Source organism: Stegodyphus dumicola, chromosome X1, assembly GCF_044657685.1.
Source record: "Stegodyphus dumicola isolate Sdum_Otavi_A_Nest chromosome X1, ASM4465768v1".
Classification (NCBI taxonomy): domain Eukaryota; kingdom Metazoa; phylum Arthropoda; class Arachnida; order Araneae; family Eresidae; genus Stegodyphus; species Stegodyphus dumicola.
This window is the reverse complement of record NC_140780.1, coordinates 178947706-178964717: the sequence shown is the minus strand read 5'-3', so window position 1 is coordinate 178964717 and position 17012 is coordinate 178947706. Positions and strand designations below refer to the sequence as shown.

At 35.4% G+C, this 17012-nt stretch overlaps 1 protein-coding gene across 8 annotated transcripts in view; it reads left to right on the top strand.

Annotated features, from left to right (window-relative positions):
- The window catches only part of LOC118187080 (RIMS-binding protein 2-like), a 481618-nt gene that overhangs the window by 277191 nt on the left and 187415 nt on the right, over positions 1 to 17012 (top strand). For 7 of the 8 annotated variants that reach the window (XM_085807917.1, XM_085807913.1, XM_085807912.1 and 4 more), the window contains exons 6-7: positions 1430 to 1615; positions 16506 to 16580. In XM_085807917.1, coding sequence (XP_085664043.1) covers positions 1430 to 1615; positions 16506 to 16580 — 261 coding nt within the window. The remainder of the gene's footprint in view (positions 1 to 1429; positions 1616 to 16505; positions 16581 to 17012) is intronic. The other variant, XM_085807914.1, reaches the window with a different exon arrangement.

Here is a 17012-nt window from a genome sequence, read left to right as displayed (position 1 = left end):
CAAGCAGAATACATGCAAGAAAATTTCTAAGCTTATAGTTTTCATTATCTTGATGCATTTCATTACCTTAAGCTTCTTTATTCTATCTTTCCGTATTTTTGATTTGTTAAATAAAATTAACAATGTTCGTATTCATCTTTCCGTATTTTTGATTTGTCAAATAAATTTTTCCTGTTTTCGCTTAATTTCAAAAAGGTGCAAATCTGAATAACCGCAAACTGACCAGTCATAAAAACGAGGGTTAACTGTATATTATTTTATAGTAATTTCCAAACTCAAATGATTTGAGTTTTTTATTCTTCCCCTTCTGCGAACAAGTACGCTTAAAGTAATTCATAAGGAAGAAATTATCTACCCAAAATTAATTCATAACCAAACAACTGCTGAAATTTACCCATCTTTTGTCAAAAATAAATACTTAAATTTAGCAATACTTTGCATGAATGGCTGCTTCTCTTTGGCTCTTATCACTTTAATTTAGGTTAATTTTCTGAAGATAAAATATATTTCACACATTATACATTTATTAATTCAGATTAGAAATTCATTTAGGTATACAGGAAAATAAAACTGTAACCTCATATTTTAGCTTTGCATTTTGTTTTAAATAAGGATGCTATTTTGCTTATTTGCTTATTTCCTAATTTTATACTTTAAAAATATTTTCTCTATTTCACTTAATATTTTCTATATTTTATGCTTTTAAATTTTCACTTGATATATAAAACTGCAAACGCCCAAATCAAATTTAAAAATTCGATAAATTTTAAGAAAAACTTCAAAATCTGCTTAATTATGAAAATATTAACTTTAACTAAACAGCAATAATTCGAAAATGGACATAGTTTGAGCATATTTATGTGTAGTATAATTTCATTTAAGAGAAATATTTCTCGTTATTTCTAAACAAATAAAATAATATAATAGGTTATTTCTTCTTTCTCATATAACTCCGATTGTGTTTTTTATTTAGAATAATAATAAATCTCGTATAGAATGTTAATTTAATTCAATGTTAATTGTAGATAATAATTACATTACTGTAACATCTTAAGAAATGGATAATTAATACCCTAAGCACTACCTTTAAGTACCAAAATTCGTTGCAATTGAGGTTAAGGTTTTCCTGTCTTCATTTTAATATGAATCCTGACAGTCTTCTAAATTTAAATGACTTTCTTAAAGTTCAAAACATTAAATAGTAATTTTAAATTAGTTTATCAAGATTTTAAGTATTATAGTAAGTCTTTATATTAAGAGTTCAGATGAAAGTTTTTGTATTAAAAACGTGTAAAACAGCTAGAGTAGATACTAATTCCTTTATCATTCCCTGAAATTTTCATATCTATGGTTTTGTGTTTTGCAGTGTTAGCTTGAATAAACTTTAAAGTCTAAAGAATGATTTTCCTTTGTCAAACAATTTTTAAAGGTCCCATAATATCAGAGATTGCCTTGCCTCTGGATATAGATGGTTCTGTATCCAACTCTAGCCAATCCAAAGTCGATCCCTCTGCTCCCATGAAAACAACCAACACAGAAATTAATAGACTATTAGCGCGCATTGAACAAGACAACCGAATTTTAGCAGAGCTTGAAAAATCAAGGGCGACTGTCGGTAAGTTGTCAGCACGATTTTATCGTGGTCATATCACTTAGAACAAGTATCAAATATAATTTAAATAATGCATTTTAGAAAACTATTAGAAAAATGCCCGGAGTTTTGGAAAAAACGTTAAATATGTGATCCGAGTTTCATACTCATTAATGCTTATTTGAGTAGAGTGAGTCTGAAGAAAATTTGAGGATATCATAAAAAATGATTAAATTAGAATCGCATTTTCATTCTGCTCATTTTATGTGTTATTTTTTTCTTTATTCGTATTTAATAATATGAAGTATTATATTATGTGCAACTTAACACGTAATGGCGACGACAGAATATAGTATCATTAGTTTACACAAAAACATGATATAAAATGCTTTTATTCTCCACAAGATCCCATAAGATCCACAAAACAGTAAAACACTGGTAGATATGTCCATGGTTCTGTTTCTGAAAAGACTGGCTGACTGCATGGGCAGCCAGAGAAATAGCTTGATTTCCAAGCCATATCACATTTACTTACCCGAAAAAAAAACGGGCATTTTTTTCTAGAAATGCATTGTCCCAAATGAAGCCAGGATTTTAAGCGCAATAATTTTAGTATGAAGACAAAAAGTTTGTTTCAACACTGTGTTTCATGCAGATCAACCAATCAGAACGAAAGAGGTACCACGGAAACTAACTATATAATTATACAAGGTGATTCTATGATCATGGAACAAATTTGAAGGGGCTTTTGAATTTGAAAGGGGCTAAAACGTGTTTTTTTTTATAGGAATGTAGGGTCTAGTTAAGGCGCGAATGCAAACAACTGACACAGGAGGAAAAGGGCTTTTATTTACAAAATCAAAGCAAAAAGTGCTTCTTTGCAGCAATACAGTATTCACAAGAAACGTTCAAAATTGCGACAACCAAGAGTAATACATGTTTGGTGGCGTCAAAGAAGAGATCAGCGAATACTGAAAAATTGCAGGCATTTCGCGCACGCTTGCAGTCGCAATGGATAGTTTGTAAGATCTATCTCTACTTTTCCACATACACCGACTTAGATCCTACAATGAACCTGGCGAATTCTTGCACAGGCGTGAAATAAATACCAGCACAGAAGAAGGGGGCAAAATATCCCTTTATTAACTCAAACTAAAATAACAGACAGCACAGACTTCGTGCGTTAGAAAAACACCGTTCACTTGCGGCGATAACTTAAACCTAGACGAGAATACAAATCAAATTTGAAAAATAAATGAGTGCAAGAACGCACTTCAAAATTACTTCTAGAGATGGACTCGCAGAAATCTAACCGGCGTGATACTAAACGGATAAGGCCAAAAGGCTTACTCGAGTGACGGCGAAATAACAACGAAATGTGCGCTAGGCTAGCGAAACACGCTCTGAATAAACTGAGATGATCACACGTTTAAATAGCGCTTCACTTAACTTTAAATTTACATCATGGCGAGAGAATGTGAGGGGAAGTTTGAGAAGTTGAGAACAGGAAAACTTAAAATAAATTTGTCATGCAAATTAAATAAAACCTACAAGTTTTGCAATGAGGTCACCCTGTATAAAACTCGTGGAAGCAATGATTCTTCGAAAAATTGCGGTCGAAGACATGTTGATAGAAACTATTGTCCTGTCTAACAGCAGCTTTGAAGGACCAACCGCGAAGGAAGTTTGCCAGCATCTCCCATGCTTTTATTTACCGAGGTATTGGAGAAAAAAGTAATGAATAACTCCCCAAGTAGCACACGACGTTCCAAAAGACGTTGCAAACTGTTATGGTATGTTCATTATTTTCAAAATACAAAGAAATTATTGGACTGGTTCCAGTACTTAATGTAACTGCTGAAGATGAATTAGATATATGTAATAGTAAGAAGCAATAGATTAAAATTAATAATAATGCACATTCTATAGTATATTGTCTTTTATATAGTATGCAGAAACGGTTAATGATTTTAAACAGTGTATGAAATGTATGATGGAAAAAATAGTGTTAAGGAAACATTAGCATTTCTATGAAATATTGTAATCTATAATTATGTGATATTTAATTTAATTTAATTATGTGATATTGATATTTAATTGTTAATATTAAAAAACACTAAATATTTTGTATTGATTGCAAATTGCAGTTTTATTACTTTTCGTTTGGTATCTATTCTTCCAAAGACTGTGTAATTCGCGTTTTTTAAAGATTGCTGTTATGTATGTTAATTAGATTATCTCAATAAATGAATGTTGGAAATCAGGTTTTATTTTTTATTAAATTTAAGTATATTCTATTGCCGTTATGTATGTTTATTATATTATTACAATAAATGAATGCTGGAAATTAGGTTTTATTTTTATTAAATTTAAGTATATTCTATTTTCTTCGCTTACCTTTTATGTGCTTGTGATAACAAAGAAATTCATAATAAATAGAAACAAAAAGTTTCTTCGTGGGGTATTTAACAAAGAGCTTACTTTAACGTACTTAGCTTACTATAGTATACTATATTATTTAAATTATTTCTGTACAGTAACAAAAGGAATGTTATTGATTATAAAAAGTGCATGAAATAATCATTGCAATCCACCACTATTCTAAAATGTAGAAACTAAAAATAAGTAAATACATTAACATATGATCAAAAGAAATGGTGATAAGAAACGTCAGTATTACTAGTAAATACTGCAATCCATAATTATTGCACTCTTAATTGCTTACTCTTTAAAAAACACAAATAATTTTTCCTTAATTGGAAATTTTAGTTCTGTTACCTTTCTTCTGATATTTATACTTTCAAACATTACTAGTTCATGTTTTTTCTTAAATAGTGCTGTCATGTATGTTTTTTGTTAGGTTATTATTTCATTTTAGATATGAATATGGGACGTTATTAGATTATGTATATTTTTGTATGAAATATTTTTGATCACATTTATTAACTACTTTATACAGTCTTTCATTTTCATATCTTGGAGATATAGAAGTTAATTGTTATATATTTTACTATAAAATGCGAATAAATTTATACTTGAATTCAGGTAAAATACTGAATTGCTACCTTAAGAACTGCTTCCTAAATTATGACAGGGGCAATTTTCAACGTCTCTGAGATTTAACAGAAATAAATGTGATAATGCTCTTATAATCAGAAACGCTCCTTTTTTTTACCCACATATATATCTTTACTTTTATTTATGTCTGATTGAGTTTTATTTACTTAAAACCCGCTATTAATGTTATTCATTTATAATAACCACTTTCATAATTATTCTCACTTATATACTAAAGGATTAAGAAAAAAAAGATGCAATCTTAAATAATCATAACTTGGAATTTAAGTTATTTCAAAAAAATATAATTTAAAGTACTGAAAATATTTAAGGCTATTATTAACTATGCATATTTATTGTAAAGAGAAAAAATTGTATTATCTTCTGGTTTTCAGGAAATGATAAAATATTTAAACTTTAGAAAAATACAAGGAATACAAAATTTAAGAAAAGAAGAAAAGTACATTAATTATTAAGCTTATATTTCTGAATGAATTTATATGTAACACAAGGACATAATGACATTTTCACAACTGTTGCAAAAAAAAAAAAAAAAAAAAAGGGGGGGTGCAATTTTGGCGTCGTTAACATTTAGGCGTCGTTAGGACGTCGTGATACGATGCTTTGACAACCAAAATATCACCTGCGAAAGACTCAACCGTTGCAACACGTAAGACGTCTTTGCAACGGTTGCAAAACAATGGAGTTTCGCGGACATCTGGGTGTCTTAAAAACGATACAATTGCAAGGTTTTTGCAGCACGACTCGCGACCAGTTTGCAACGTCGTTACGACGTTGCCGTGCTACTTGGGTCTCTAATCTGAAATAAAAGTGTGATTAGAAAACTGTATATGTTCATTCATGATGTATATAAGAAACACGATTCGAATGCTCATACACATAAAATAAGCTTAGTTTTTCAAATCTGCAGTGTAATTATAATAACCGCGTTCGTAAAATTACTGTTTGAAGGTTGTTGTTGCGGCTTATGTCACTTGTCAAACATCAGAACATCAGAACAACATACAACATCAGAAAACTATACAGACATCAGAACAAGGCCACGAAATTCATCCTGGCAAGGAGTGCAAGATTTCGCTTGTCGTTGGCAAGGGCCTTGAGCACCATATAAGTGACAGTGCGACTTTGCTAAGTCCTGCCCCTTCGCTGGTGTATTAATTTACACTGATGCAAGTACATAGGCTATGAAAGCTTCATCCTGGGATAAACACGTTGAAGAATAACACATCGTTTCCTTACAGCATAGATAAAAACCGAGGCGGGAATGTCCCAGTTTATCAAAGTTCATAAAGTTGTGAGATGGAGTTCCTAAGGATGTGAGATGCAATTCGAAGGTAAGCGCCGAATGTGGTAGTAGATTCAACATGGCAGGAAAATAGCAATTATGGCAATTATGGCGTTGGTATTGAAGAGTGACGAGACGCCGCAGATGGCTTTGGTTTCCGTAGATTTGGAATCCGTAGTTGAAATGAACGACGTGTAGGCAGAAATTGATGGTCTTTCGGCCGGAGGGGTGGCAAGTGGTCAAGAGCGTCAGGATTGGCTGTGGAAGAAGGTGTGCACAACATAGCAATTCAGCTCAGTTCCGCCCTCCAAATTTGATGGAGAGCACAGTGGGGGAACTGGTCCAAGGGTCTCCATCCCTCTTTCCTTACCAGAAACCTCTCGAGAGAACTTTCGGCTAGCCGCATACTTAGAGTGCTCCCATGCCGCACGGACACAATACATATACAAACATCCCGGATTCTTCAGGATTCGAACCGCCTTTTCGGTACGGTAGTCAGAGTCACTAACCACTTTCCCAGTTGGGCGGCTTTGAAGGCAGTAAAAATTTGTAGCTAATTTGTCCTCCCTTCAATTTTTAAATTTCACGTTCTCCTGATCTAAAAGAAAGATTAATAAACGTTTAAATTTAGTCTCAAACAAACTTCTGAATTTAAAATGAAAGGCGTAAAAATAGTAATAAGTTTTAGAAGTTTATAGTTTAATTTAACAAACAATATGTAAATGTTTTTAAAAGGAACTGAACTTCACTTTTTAATTTTTCGTTAGTTACGTTAAATAGGATTGGGAATAAGCATTGTAGAGTATTTCTATAGAAATACTGATAAAAATATTTTGTCTGAGTTATTTTATCCTGTTCAAAAGCCTTCATGAGTCCCGGTTTTGAAAAATACTTTTATAAACGATTAGGTAATTTATTATTAGAATTTACATAAATTCGGTGAATGGATGGATTTGTGTGGAGATTCTTTTCAAATATTTTAAGAGTGAAATTAATTTATTTCAATTCATTTGAATAGTGAATTAATGGTGGGAATTGATGAATTAAATGAATACATGAGTTTAATGAATACATGAATTTTAATGAATAGTTCTAAAATGGCAGTAAGTATTTAAATTGCGTTAAAGTAAATATTCAACAAATAAGAAAATGTATGTAAGTGAATATATTATGTGACAATGTTTTCTACGATATTAAAAACAACAAACCTATACTCGTAAATAAATGCATCTATGGTAGATTACGCAAATGATTCACGAAATCGACGAAATTTGGCAAACACAGTGGTAGCTCGGTATATGACTACTTTAAAATAAGTCCAAATTTATATACATCCTGTTTGGATGAGAAATGTTTTGTTTAGTATATGGTATTTGTTTGGAATATGACTCAAATTCGTTTATTCACTACTACGCGCACTATGCTTATTTATCTCTTTTGAGAAAATATTACGACTGCCCATGAGCATCACTGCGCCAGTTGCTTTTAAGCGGTGAATAACCCAGAACGCCATAACTCAGAATTCTCACGAAATTTTGTTTTGTTTTTCCTCGTAATTATTTTGTAAATTCGTTAACAATGAGTTTTCAGATAGTTAATAAAACGAGTCAAGTATGGTAAAATCACCACGGAGAGAAAAAATGTAAGATTATATAGATGTGTATCCCCAACTCTACAGTTCTGAGAAACAAAGACGTTATTAACTCGGTTAATGTTGCGAAGACCGAAATAGGCAGAAAAAAATCCAAAGAAAAAAATATCGGACATTAAAGCATGTTGAGGAATTGCTTTTAATAGGCATTTATTAAAAGCTGTACATAAAGATTTACATTTATGTGCAGTATTTCATTTATGTATAGTATTATATAACATATGTCATTTATGTACAGAATTACGTGCAGTATACATTTCATCCACTGCATTTGTATTATATTATTTGTTCAAGGAATTTTTATAAGAACGGATGGTTTTCCCTTTATTTCTTACTGGAAAAGTTCATACGATATATGTCCAGTTTGATATAAATCCAAGGAACTCGAACGGATTAATGATGTATACCGAGGTGACTGCTGTAATTAAATAAACAGAAGATATAGTACATTCTTATTTTCCAACGTTCGTAGATTTATGTTTGGAAGGAATTTATCGTCTATGAAATTTCTGTGTGCCGTCTTTTTCTCCTCCTGTTTATTTAAAGCAGTAATGCCCAGCCGCAGTCCCGCTAGTAAGTGTGGCCCTTGAGATTCTTTTCTATCACTCACCAAAACGAATACAGAATTTATTATTATTACTGACCACAGACTCCCTAACGCGTCTATGCTCTCGTATACTCTTCTAATAAAGAACAATGCACAGATGCAGTGTACTTGCAAATTTCTAAGTGTTTACTGCTGAGAATTAGCTTTGGTGAATTCATTGCTTCTCAAGAACACCAATAGAATTCTTGTTAACATATATTATTTACATTTTAATTTTGATTAATTTATATCACGTTAAGCTTAATATTTTATTGTTATTTTCTTGTATTAGATTAAAATTCAGTCTGGCTTTCTTATATTTTAAATTTATAATCGATTTTGTTATTGGTCTATCTGGAAAACAATTCAAAATAATCAGCATTTATTATTCCAAAATATTGGCTCAGTGAAATACACTGCATGGCTGTCGGAAAAAGTACACTTCACGTGTTTAGATGTTATCCACCACTAATTTAAATGATTCCAAACAATTAAAGGCCCATACTGCTAGTTTTCAAGATCGTTTCCATGTTCATAAGTCAATATATCTAAACCACGAATGCATAAGAAATATTTGGAAGCCACTTATGCTTATCAAGCGGCTATGCCAAAGTCTATCACGTAAACGCAAAAGTCAGCCACATACACTGGCAAGTATATAACACGTACACATGGTACCCAATGCTTTTTTTTTTTTTTTTTTTTTTGTTATTTGCATCTGTAATAAGCATCAGAAGTGATGCTAGTTACTTTTAGTTGGTATGAGTCGCTGTATTTTATAGTTAGGCAGTCCCCGAAAATAAATTAGATTAAATTATTTATTACACCAAAGTAACTGAGGTTGTCTGGAATATGAATAAATGGAGAACGTGATAAGGGTAAAGGTTCACATTTTGCAGACAAAGAAACAACAAAACTTACTTGCAGACAGCCTGTTTAGTGACCAAGAAACAAACCTGAGTAAAACTACCAGTGTTTGGTGATCTTTACCCAATAAACAATATCATACCTACTGCTCCCCTCAGGGGGCTCACTTCTGTGAGTACGGGTGTGGCAATCCCGAGGTACCCTAGCCCTTCAGGGGATCATCTTCTTGATGAGACGGGTGTCACGATCCTGGAGCCCCAGTGATCTATCCTCTTTTCCGTCTCCTCTCCTCTTTGCTGGAACTTTTTCCCTTCTCTTCTCCCTCGTGGTTTCTCTCTACGGAGTTTGGGGCTCGTCACGAGAGACTGGAACAGCCCTTGTCTCTAGTCTTCGAGTGGCGAGAAAACTGCCCACGTGTTTGCCGTGCGTGGAGACCCGTGTCGCTGGAAAGGAGGGTCCTGGTAGTTGAGGGGCGAGGTACTGTCCCCAACACACTACTTTGGCCTCTGCTTCAGCTAAACGGGAGGCACCTTAGTCGTCCTCACGGGTGTCAATCGGCTGGTCACTAGTCCTTGTGTCAGTGGCTTGGGGTCAAGCTCTCGGGAGTACCTGCTTTCGGGAAAGCCGACTGTGGGGCTTCAGTTTGCGTATAGGTCCGGCTAGCCCTAACACAGGAATCTGTGTTCCCTTGTTGGGCTCCGTGGTGGGCGGGGCCGTCGGACCCGAATCTTTATTCTTTCACTATGGCTTCTTCTCATATCTACTTAATTAAAGATTTCGAGGTAACTCCAGTCATTCAAACTAGTTCTGAAACGTCTACAGCTAAACCAGTCACTCAACCTAGTTCTGAAACGTATACTGCTAAACCAGTCACTCAACCTAGCTCTGAACCATCTACTAATAAACCAATCATTCAACCTAGCTCTGAAACGTCTACTACTAAACCAGTCACTCAACCTGTCACTCAACCTAGTTCTGAAAATTCTGCAAAAAAATTACGGACAGATGCAAATAAAAAAAATCATCACAATAGTCCCCGTTTCCTAGTCATCTCTAGTCCTTCTGGCGAAATGCATAAGATGTCTCCTTTCGTAATAAATAAATACATCCAGTCTTGTATTGGTGAGCCGAGAAACATAAAGCGTCTCCGCTCCGGAGACTTGCTTATTGATACAAACTCAGCCACCCAGTCTGCTTCTTTACTTCAGATTACTAAACTTGGGCAAGCGAATGTCACTGTAACAGCACATAAGACACTGAATTATTGTCGTGGCGTAATATCGGAATTCGACCTTCTGTACGTTCCTGAAGAAGAGATCGCTTCCGAGCTATCCGACGAAAATGTCTGCGGTGCTAGGCGGATCAAGATGCGTAAGGAAGGTAAGTTGATCGATACGAAACACGTGATCCTTACCTTCAACACGCCTGATCTGCCTAAGAATATTAAGGCCGGATATTTAAATTGTCCTGTAAGACCTTATATTCCCAACCCTATGCGATGCTTCCAATGCCAGCGTTTCGGCCATTCTAAGACGTCTTGTCGTGGCAGCCTCACATGCGCCCGATGCTCACAGATTGGCCACGATTCGGAAAATTGTACCGCTGCGCCTTCGTGTATAAATTGCAAGGGTCAGCACCCAGCATTTTCACGCCTCTGCCCAAAATGGAAATCCGAAAAAGAAGTACAGACTCTTAAAGTTACCAGGAACATCTCGTATGCTGAAGCCAGAAAACTAGTTCAAAGCACACAGCTCCAATCAAACAAATCTTATGCCAGTGCAGTTAAAACAACACGTAGCATTGCCACCCAAACATCAATAGGCACGCAGACTAAACCAAATAAAACCCAACCAACCACATCCACCAAGAAAACGGAAAATGCAACTCATTTAATACAAAAAAAGAAACAGTCATTCAAAGTAAACCTAAAATTGAAAGTCACAAAATAATTAATAAAAATAGAAGTCCCAGCAATAGCTCTTTTGACGAAATGATTTCTGAATCTGCGGATTCAGACACTATGGAAGTAGAGGAGGGTCTAGAATTTCCCAGGCATCTACTTCCACGAAAAACCAAACAAGAGCACAGAAAGAACAAAAACCAGACATAATGGCCACCCTCGTCTCATGGAACTGTCGCGGTTTCCACCGAAATTTGCTCGACATCAAAGCCATAATTAATGCTTATCATCCTGTATGCTTCGCAGTACAGGAAACAAATCTAAAACCAGAACAACAGGCAAAACTTCGGAGGTTTTCCTTCGTCAGGAAAGATAACCTTGCAGGTGAGCGTGCCAGTGGAGGTGTAGGTCTCCTCACCTCACTGGATTATCCCTCAAATGTGCTTTCTTTGACGACATCCCTCCAAGTTGTCGCTACTCAAACAAATTTTGATTTTGTTGTTACAGTCGTTTCTCTGTATTTGCCTCCAAATGAGCATATTGATCAGCAAGATTTAAATGGTCTTTTAGAGCAGCTGCCTGAGCCTTTCATCATAATAGGAGATTTTAACGGCCATAGTCCGCTCTGGGGTAGTAAGGATACTAATTGCCGAGGAAGACAAATTGAGCAGATGATCGAAGATCATAGCCTTTGTCTCCTCAATAATGGGCAAGATACTTACTTCCATGAGCCTTCAAAAACATTCCATGCTCTCGACCTTGCCATCTGTTCACCATCTCTGTTGCCTTTTTGCACTTTTAATGTGGGTAAAGATCTTTACAACAGTGATCATTATCCCATTCTTGTGTCTCTTGCACGAAGAGGAGCAAACCCCATGTCGAGATCCCCTCGATTCATACTGGACAGGGCAGACTGGGAACTCTTCTCTTCCATTGCAGAGCTCACAGATGAAATGGTAGAAGATGCGCATATCGATGACGCTGTTGAAGCTGTTACTAATACTATTATTCAGGCAGCTATGCTTTCGATTCCTAGAACATCAGGAAAACTACTAAAATATTCAAAACCATGGTGGAATCGCGACTGTCATGAAGCACTGAAAAAACAGAAAAAAGCATGGGGTATTTTTCGTAGATATCCTACTCTGCGAAACCTCATAGCCTTTAAAAGAGCCAAAGCAAATGCACGAAAAGTAAGAAGGCAGAGCCAGAGGGATTCCTGGATTTCATATGTGTCGTCAATAACATCCTCCACGCCTAGCAAGCGGGTTTGGGAAAGAGTTCAAAAAGCATGCGGCATATATAAAGACCACTCACTTTCCTTTTTGGAAAAAGATGGCCGAGTGATTAGCTCCATAGAAGAAATTGCGAATACTATTGGTGAGACATTTGCTTCCGTTTCTTCCAGCAGAAACTATACACCTGCATTTCTTTCTATGAAGCAGCACTCTGAAATAAATCCCATCGCATTCAACTCTTCCAAATCTGAGCCTTACAATAGAGACTTTACTATGCTTGAATTAAGGAGTGCTTTATTGCAGACACATAGGTCTTCTCCGGGTCTTGATGGAGTGAATTATGAAATGCTAAAGCATCTGTCCTGTAAGTCACTGAATGCCCTTCTCACTCTTTACAATAGGGTGTGGAAGGAGCATGCCTTTCCCAGTGCATGGAGGAGAGCTGTTGTCATTCCTATTCCTAAGCCAGGGAAAGATCCAAGGAATCCCTCCAACTATCGGCCAATTGCCCTTACGAGTTGCCTCTGCAAACTGTTTGAAAAGATGGTAAACAGCCGCCTAGTCTACTTCTTGGAAAAGAATGATATTATATCGCCTTATCAGAGTGGTTTTCGAAAGGGAAGAACAACTGTAGATAACATGCTCCTCTTAGAGACATCTATTCGAAAAGCATTTGTAAGAAGAAGCCACCTTGTCTCGATATTCTTCGACATTGAAAAAGCTTATGATAAGGCATGGAGATACGGTATACTCCGGGATCTTCACGAGAGTGGCTTGCGCGGCAACCTACCAATTTTCATTCAAAATTTCTTGAACACTAGAACTTTTCAAGTAAGAATTGGCTCTGTTTTTTCGGATGTTTTTGAACAGGAAGAGGGTGTGCCTCAAGGCTGTGTGCTCAGTGTAACCCTGTTTAGTTTAAAAATAAATTCTGTACTAAAAGAACTTCCTCCCACCATCTTGGGATCTCTATATGTTGATGATCTGCAGATTAGCTGTCGAGGAGCAGACATGAGATATGTAGAGAGGCAACTGCAGATGGCTCTGATTAAGATCCAAGAATGGTCAGACAAACAGGGATTTACATTTTCGAAACAGAAAACTGTCTGCGTGCACTTTTGTAGGAAGCGAGGTCTCCATCCTGAACCTGAGTTATACTTGAATGGTACAATTATTCCAGTTGCGCCTGAAGTAAAATTTTTAGGAGTGACGTTCGACCGAAAATTGACTTTCCTTTCTCATGTTTTAAACCTGAGAAAGAAGTGTCTAAAAACACTAAATATTTTAAAAGTGTTGGCGAACACCTCCTGGGGTGCAGAGCGTTGCTCCATGCTTCGCATTTACAGAGCGCTTATCCGCTCTAAACTGGACTATGGCTCAGTTGTTTATGGATCCGCTCGGTCATCTGTTTTGTTAAAACTGGATCCTGTTCACCATCAAGGTCTGCGGATTTGTTCAGGAGCTTTCAGGACTTCTCCTGTGCAGAGCCTATATGTTGACTGTAACGAACCATCACTTTATCTGAGGCGTGAGCAATTGTCCCTTTTGCAATATTTTAATACTCTATCACAACCTGAACATCCCAATAAGCTGTGCTTACTTGATAATGAGTGTAACACATTATTTCAAACACGTCCATCCTGTGTTCCTACTTTCCCTTTAAGAGTTCGCCCTGTCATTGAGGAACTCTCCCTCTCTGATATGCACCCCCAAGCAGTACAGAATTTTGAAATTCCACCTTGGGAAAATTCACGGATCCAGCTTCTTGATGTTTTTAAACATCACGTAAAGGCGAGCACTAACGAGATCGTTTACAGACAAATTTTCGCTGAGCACAGGCACAAATATAGCAGTTATTATCCGATATACACAGATGGATCAAAGTCAAATGATCATGTCGGGATGGCTTTTGTATTTGAAAATTACATAGAGGGCAGATGCCTGCACCATGCTTTCTCTGTCCTAACATCTGAACTAACTGCAATATATTATGCTCTTTTGTACATCTCAAAGCTCTGCCACAAAAAGTTCATAGTTTACACAGACTCGTATAGTGCTCTTAAATCCTTGGAAGCTTTTCCCAACGCTCAGAATCCTGTGGTAGTGGATGTTCTCAAAATTCATAGAAATTTAATGATACGAGGATATGAAATCCTGTACTGCTGGGTTCCCGGGCATACGGGAATAAAGGGAAACGAGCTTGCAGACATCGCGGCAAAATCTGCTGTCGAACTGTCCAGTCGCCTTATCCCTTTTAGAGACATCTGCTGTGTCATCAAGGGAAAGATACGAAAAAAATGGCAGCAAATTTGGGATGTTCAGCATCACAACAAGTTGAGAAACATCAAACCTAGAATTGAGCATTGGGATTTTGCTGGAAATCGTAAAGAGGACGTTCTTTTGACTCGACTCAGAATTGGTCATACCAGAGTCACACATAGCTATCTTCTTAAAGCTGAAAATGAGCCTGTTTGTTTTAATTGTAATGTTTGTTTATCTGTTCGTCATATTTTAATTGAGTGTCAATGTTTTAATAGTCTTCGCCAGAAATATTTTAATAGCTGTGACTTACCTCTCGACCGTTTAATCGGAAGAGAGGTCAATTCTAATTTATTTTATTATTTAAAAGAGATTGGCTTTTATTACCAAATGTAATTTGTTTTGAAGACTGTGTCTTGAATGTTAATATGTGCTTTTAACTTGTTTTTATATGACTTCATCCTCTGGATTTGGTACATTTATCTACTTGTTTTTATTTATTGAATTTTAATGTCATCAATTGTAATCATCTCATCTTTTGTTTGGCGCGTCATAATCATCTCTGGTTTTTGCGCCATAATCACTCACTCACTCACTCACTCACTCATACCTACTGCTGGTCACTGGAGGATGAGACTTCAGGCTCTTCTATAAGAAATTCAGAAGGAGACATTTTGCATGTATTCTGGATTAGAAAAAGGAGCATGCATCGATTTTGAACAAGTGCTAATCTTTGTCATTATAAAATTAAATTTATCTAATGTCAGCTATAGGAATAAACTTCAGTTTCCTCCAGAGATCAGTTTTTATTAAATATACATTATATTTTTAAGCAAAATCTTATTTAACTTAGAGCATATGTTTACCAGCACATACTCAAATTGCTCATGAGAAACAGATATACAGCTATGAATACAATGTCTTAGAAATACCGTAAGCAGAAAATAAGATTGCATCTTTAGCCTAATTTTCAACTAGTTCTAACTGCAACTTTGCTTTGACATCAGATGGGTAACGCAACTAATTGTAAACAACATCAAACCTACATGTTTTCGAGCATAACCATATTTCTGGTTGTGAAAGCGTTGTGTTCAGTATTTTATACAGGTTCCTTTAAGAAAATACACTTTGCTTAAAACTTGAGTACTCAAGCTATGCATAAAGCACTTCTAAATCTCCCGGTATTCACACATTTTAGCTGCTGTTTTCTCCTAAAAGTACTATCTGTGTGATTTTCTCATTACTCGCTGCAAATTTATTCTTATTAATGAACACCGAGTCTGTGATTTTGATTGAAATTTCAACTGATCTTCGAATGTTGAAATCCTATATCACAATCGTATTTGTAAACAAAATAAGTAAAAAACATTGCGTGCATTAAAATTGTAATATTAATATTGCAACTTGCTCTAAAAGTAAATTAAAGATTTTCAGGCAACAACTCAAAACTTTTCTAAGCAATAAAATAGTTGGCTTTTAGTTTCCAAACTAACTTCTTTATAAGCCCAAAGCTGTACTAGAAAGTATTCCTCGTGACTCCTCGTTTAATAGTATCGAAAAGCTTTCTTACATATCTGTATTTTGGATGATAAATACCAGAGGTGTTTCCAAAGTTCTGTGAATTTTGCTTCAAATATTTTATTTTACTTCTTTTCATATATATTAATTAATTGTAACTTTTTATGTAACCAATCTTTAATTGAATATTTTTAATCCTACTTGGAATTAGCTTTTAGATTTCCCTCGAAAAGTCCTTGAGACTTTACCCTGTTTACCATCATTAGAGTATTAGTGCCTCATGAAACTGCATGAATTCGTATAAACGAAAAATCAATACTTGTTAAAGTAGCTCGGCTTTTTGACATCCTGGGAGAGGGTTAATGTCCATTGAGAACGTGTAATAGTACTGGATTATACATATTGCGTAGTTTTTCATTTTATACTTAGGCAGGATTCTAGTTTCCAGAACTCTGGAAGCACCATCACATTTGTTATGGTCATAAATTTTTCATTAATAATAAATTTTTATATAATGCTATATATTTACCAGTCGTACCTTCGAATGTGAACACCGAAAGAGAAGATATCTGCAGGGAAAGAAATGTACCTCAGTCAATTTCTGCAAGTAAGTCCATACTTCAATGAAAATTGCTTTTAATTGTCGTTTTAAGATATTAAGGTTTTTATCATTAACTGCTTAGTTAGATTCTGGTGTCGCTGAAAGCTTATCATCTACACACATTTGAAATACAGCTTAGTGTTAAGAGACGACTTATCTGAAAATAAGCCGATTAAAATGTGGTTAGGGACTAGAAGGCTATTTGCATATTCAATAAGTGTCGATTGCTCAACACTAAGGCATTCATCCTTCATCAAACGATTTAATTAACTTAAATTAACAGATCTTTTTTGTGACTTGATGCGACCACAATCTGTAAAAAAAAAACTGAACGTGCTGAATTTCCTCAAATGGGCAGCTCTAAATAAAATTTAAAGTATAAAGTTTAAACAAAATGCGTGTGTTAAATTTAGAGGAAAATGTGTAATAAATACTTTC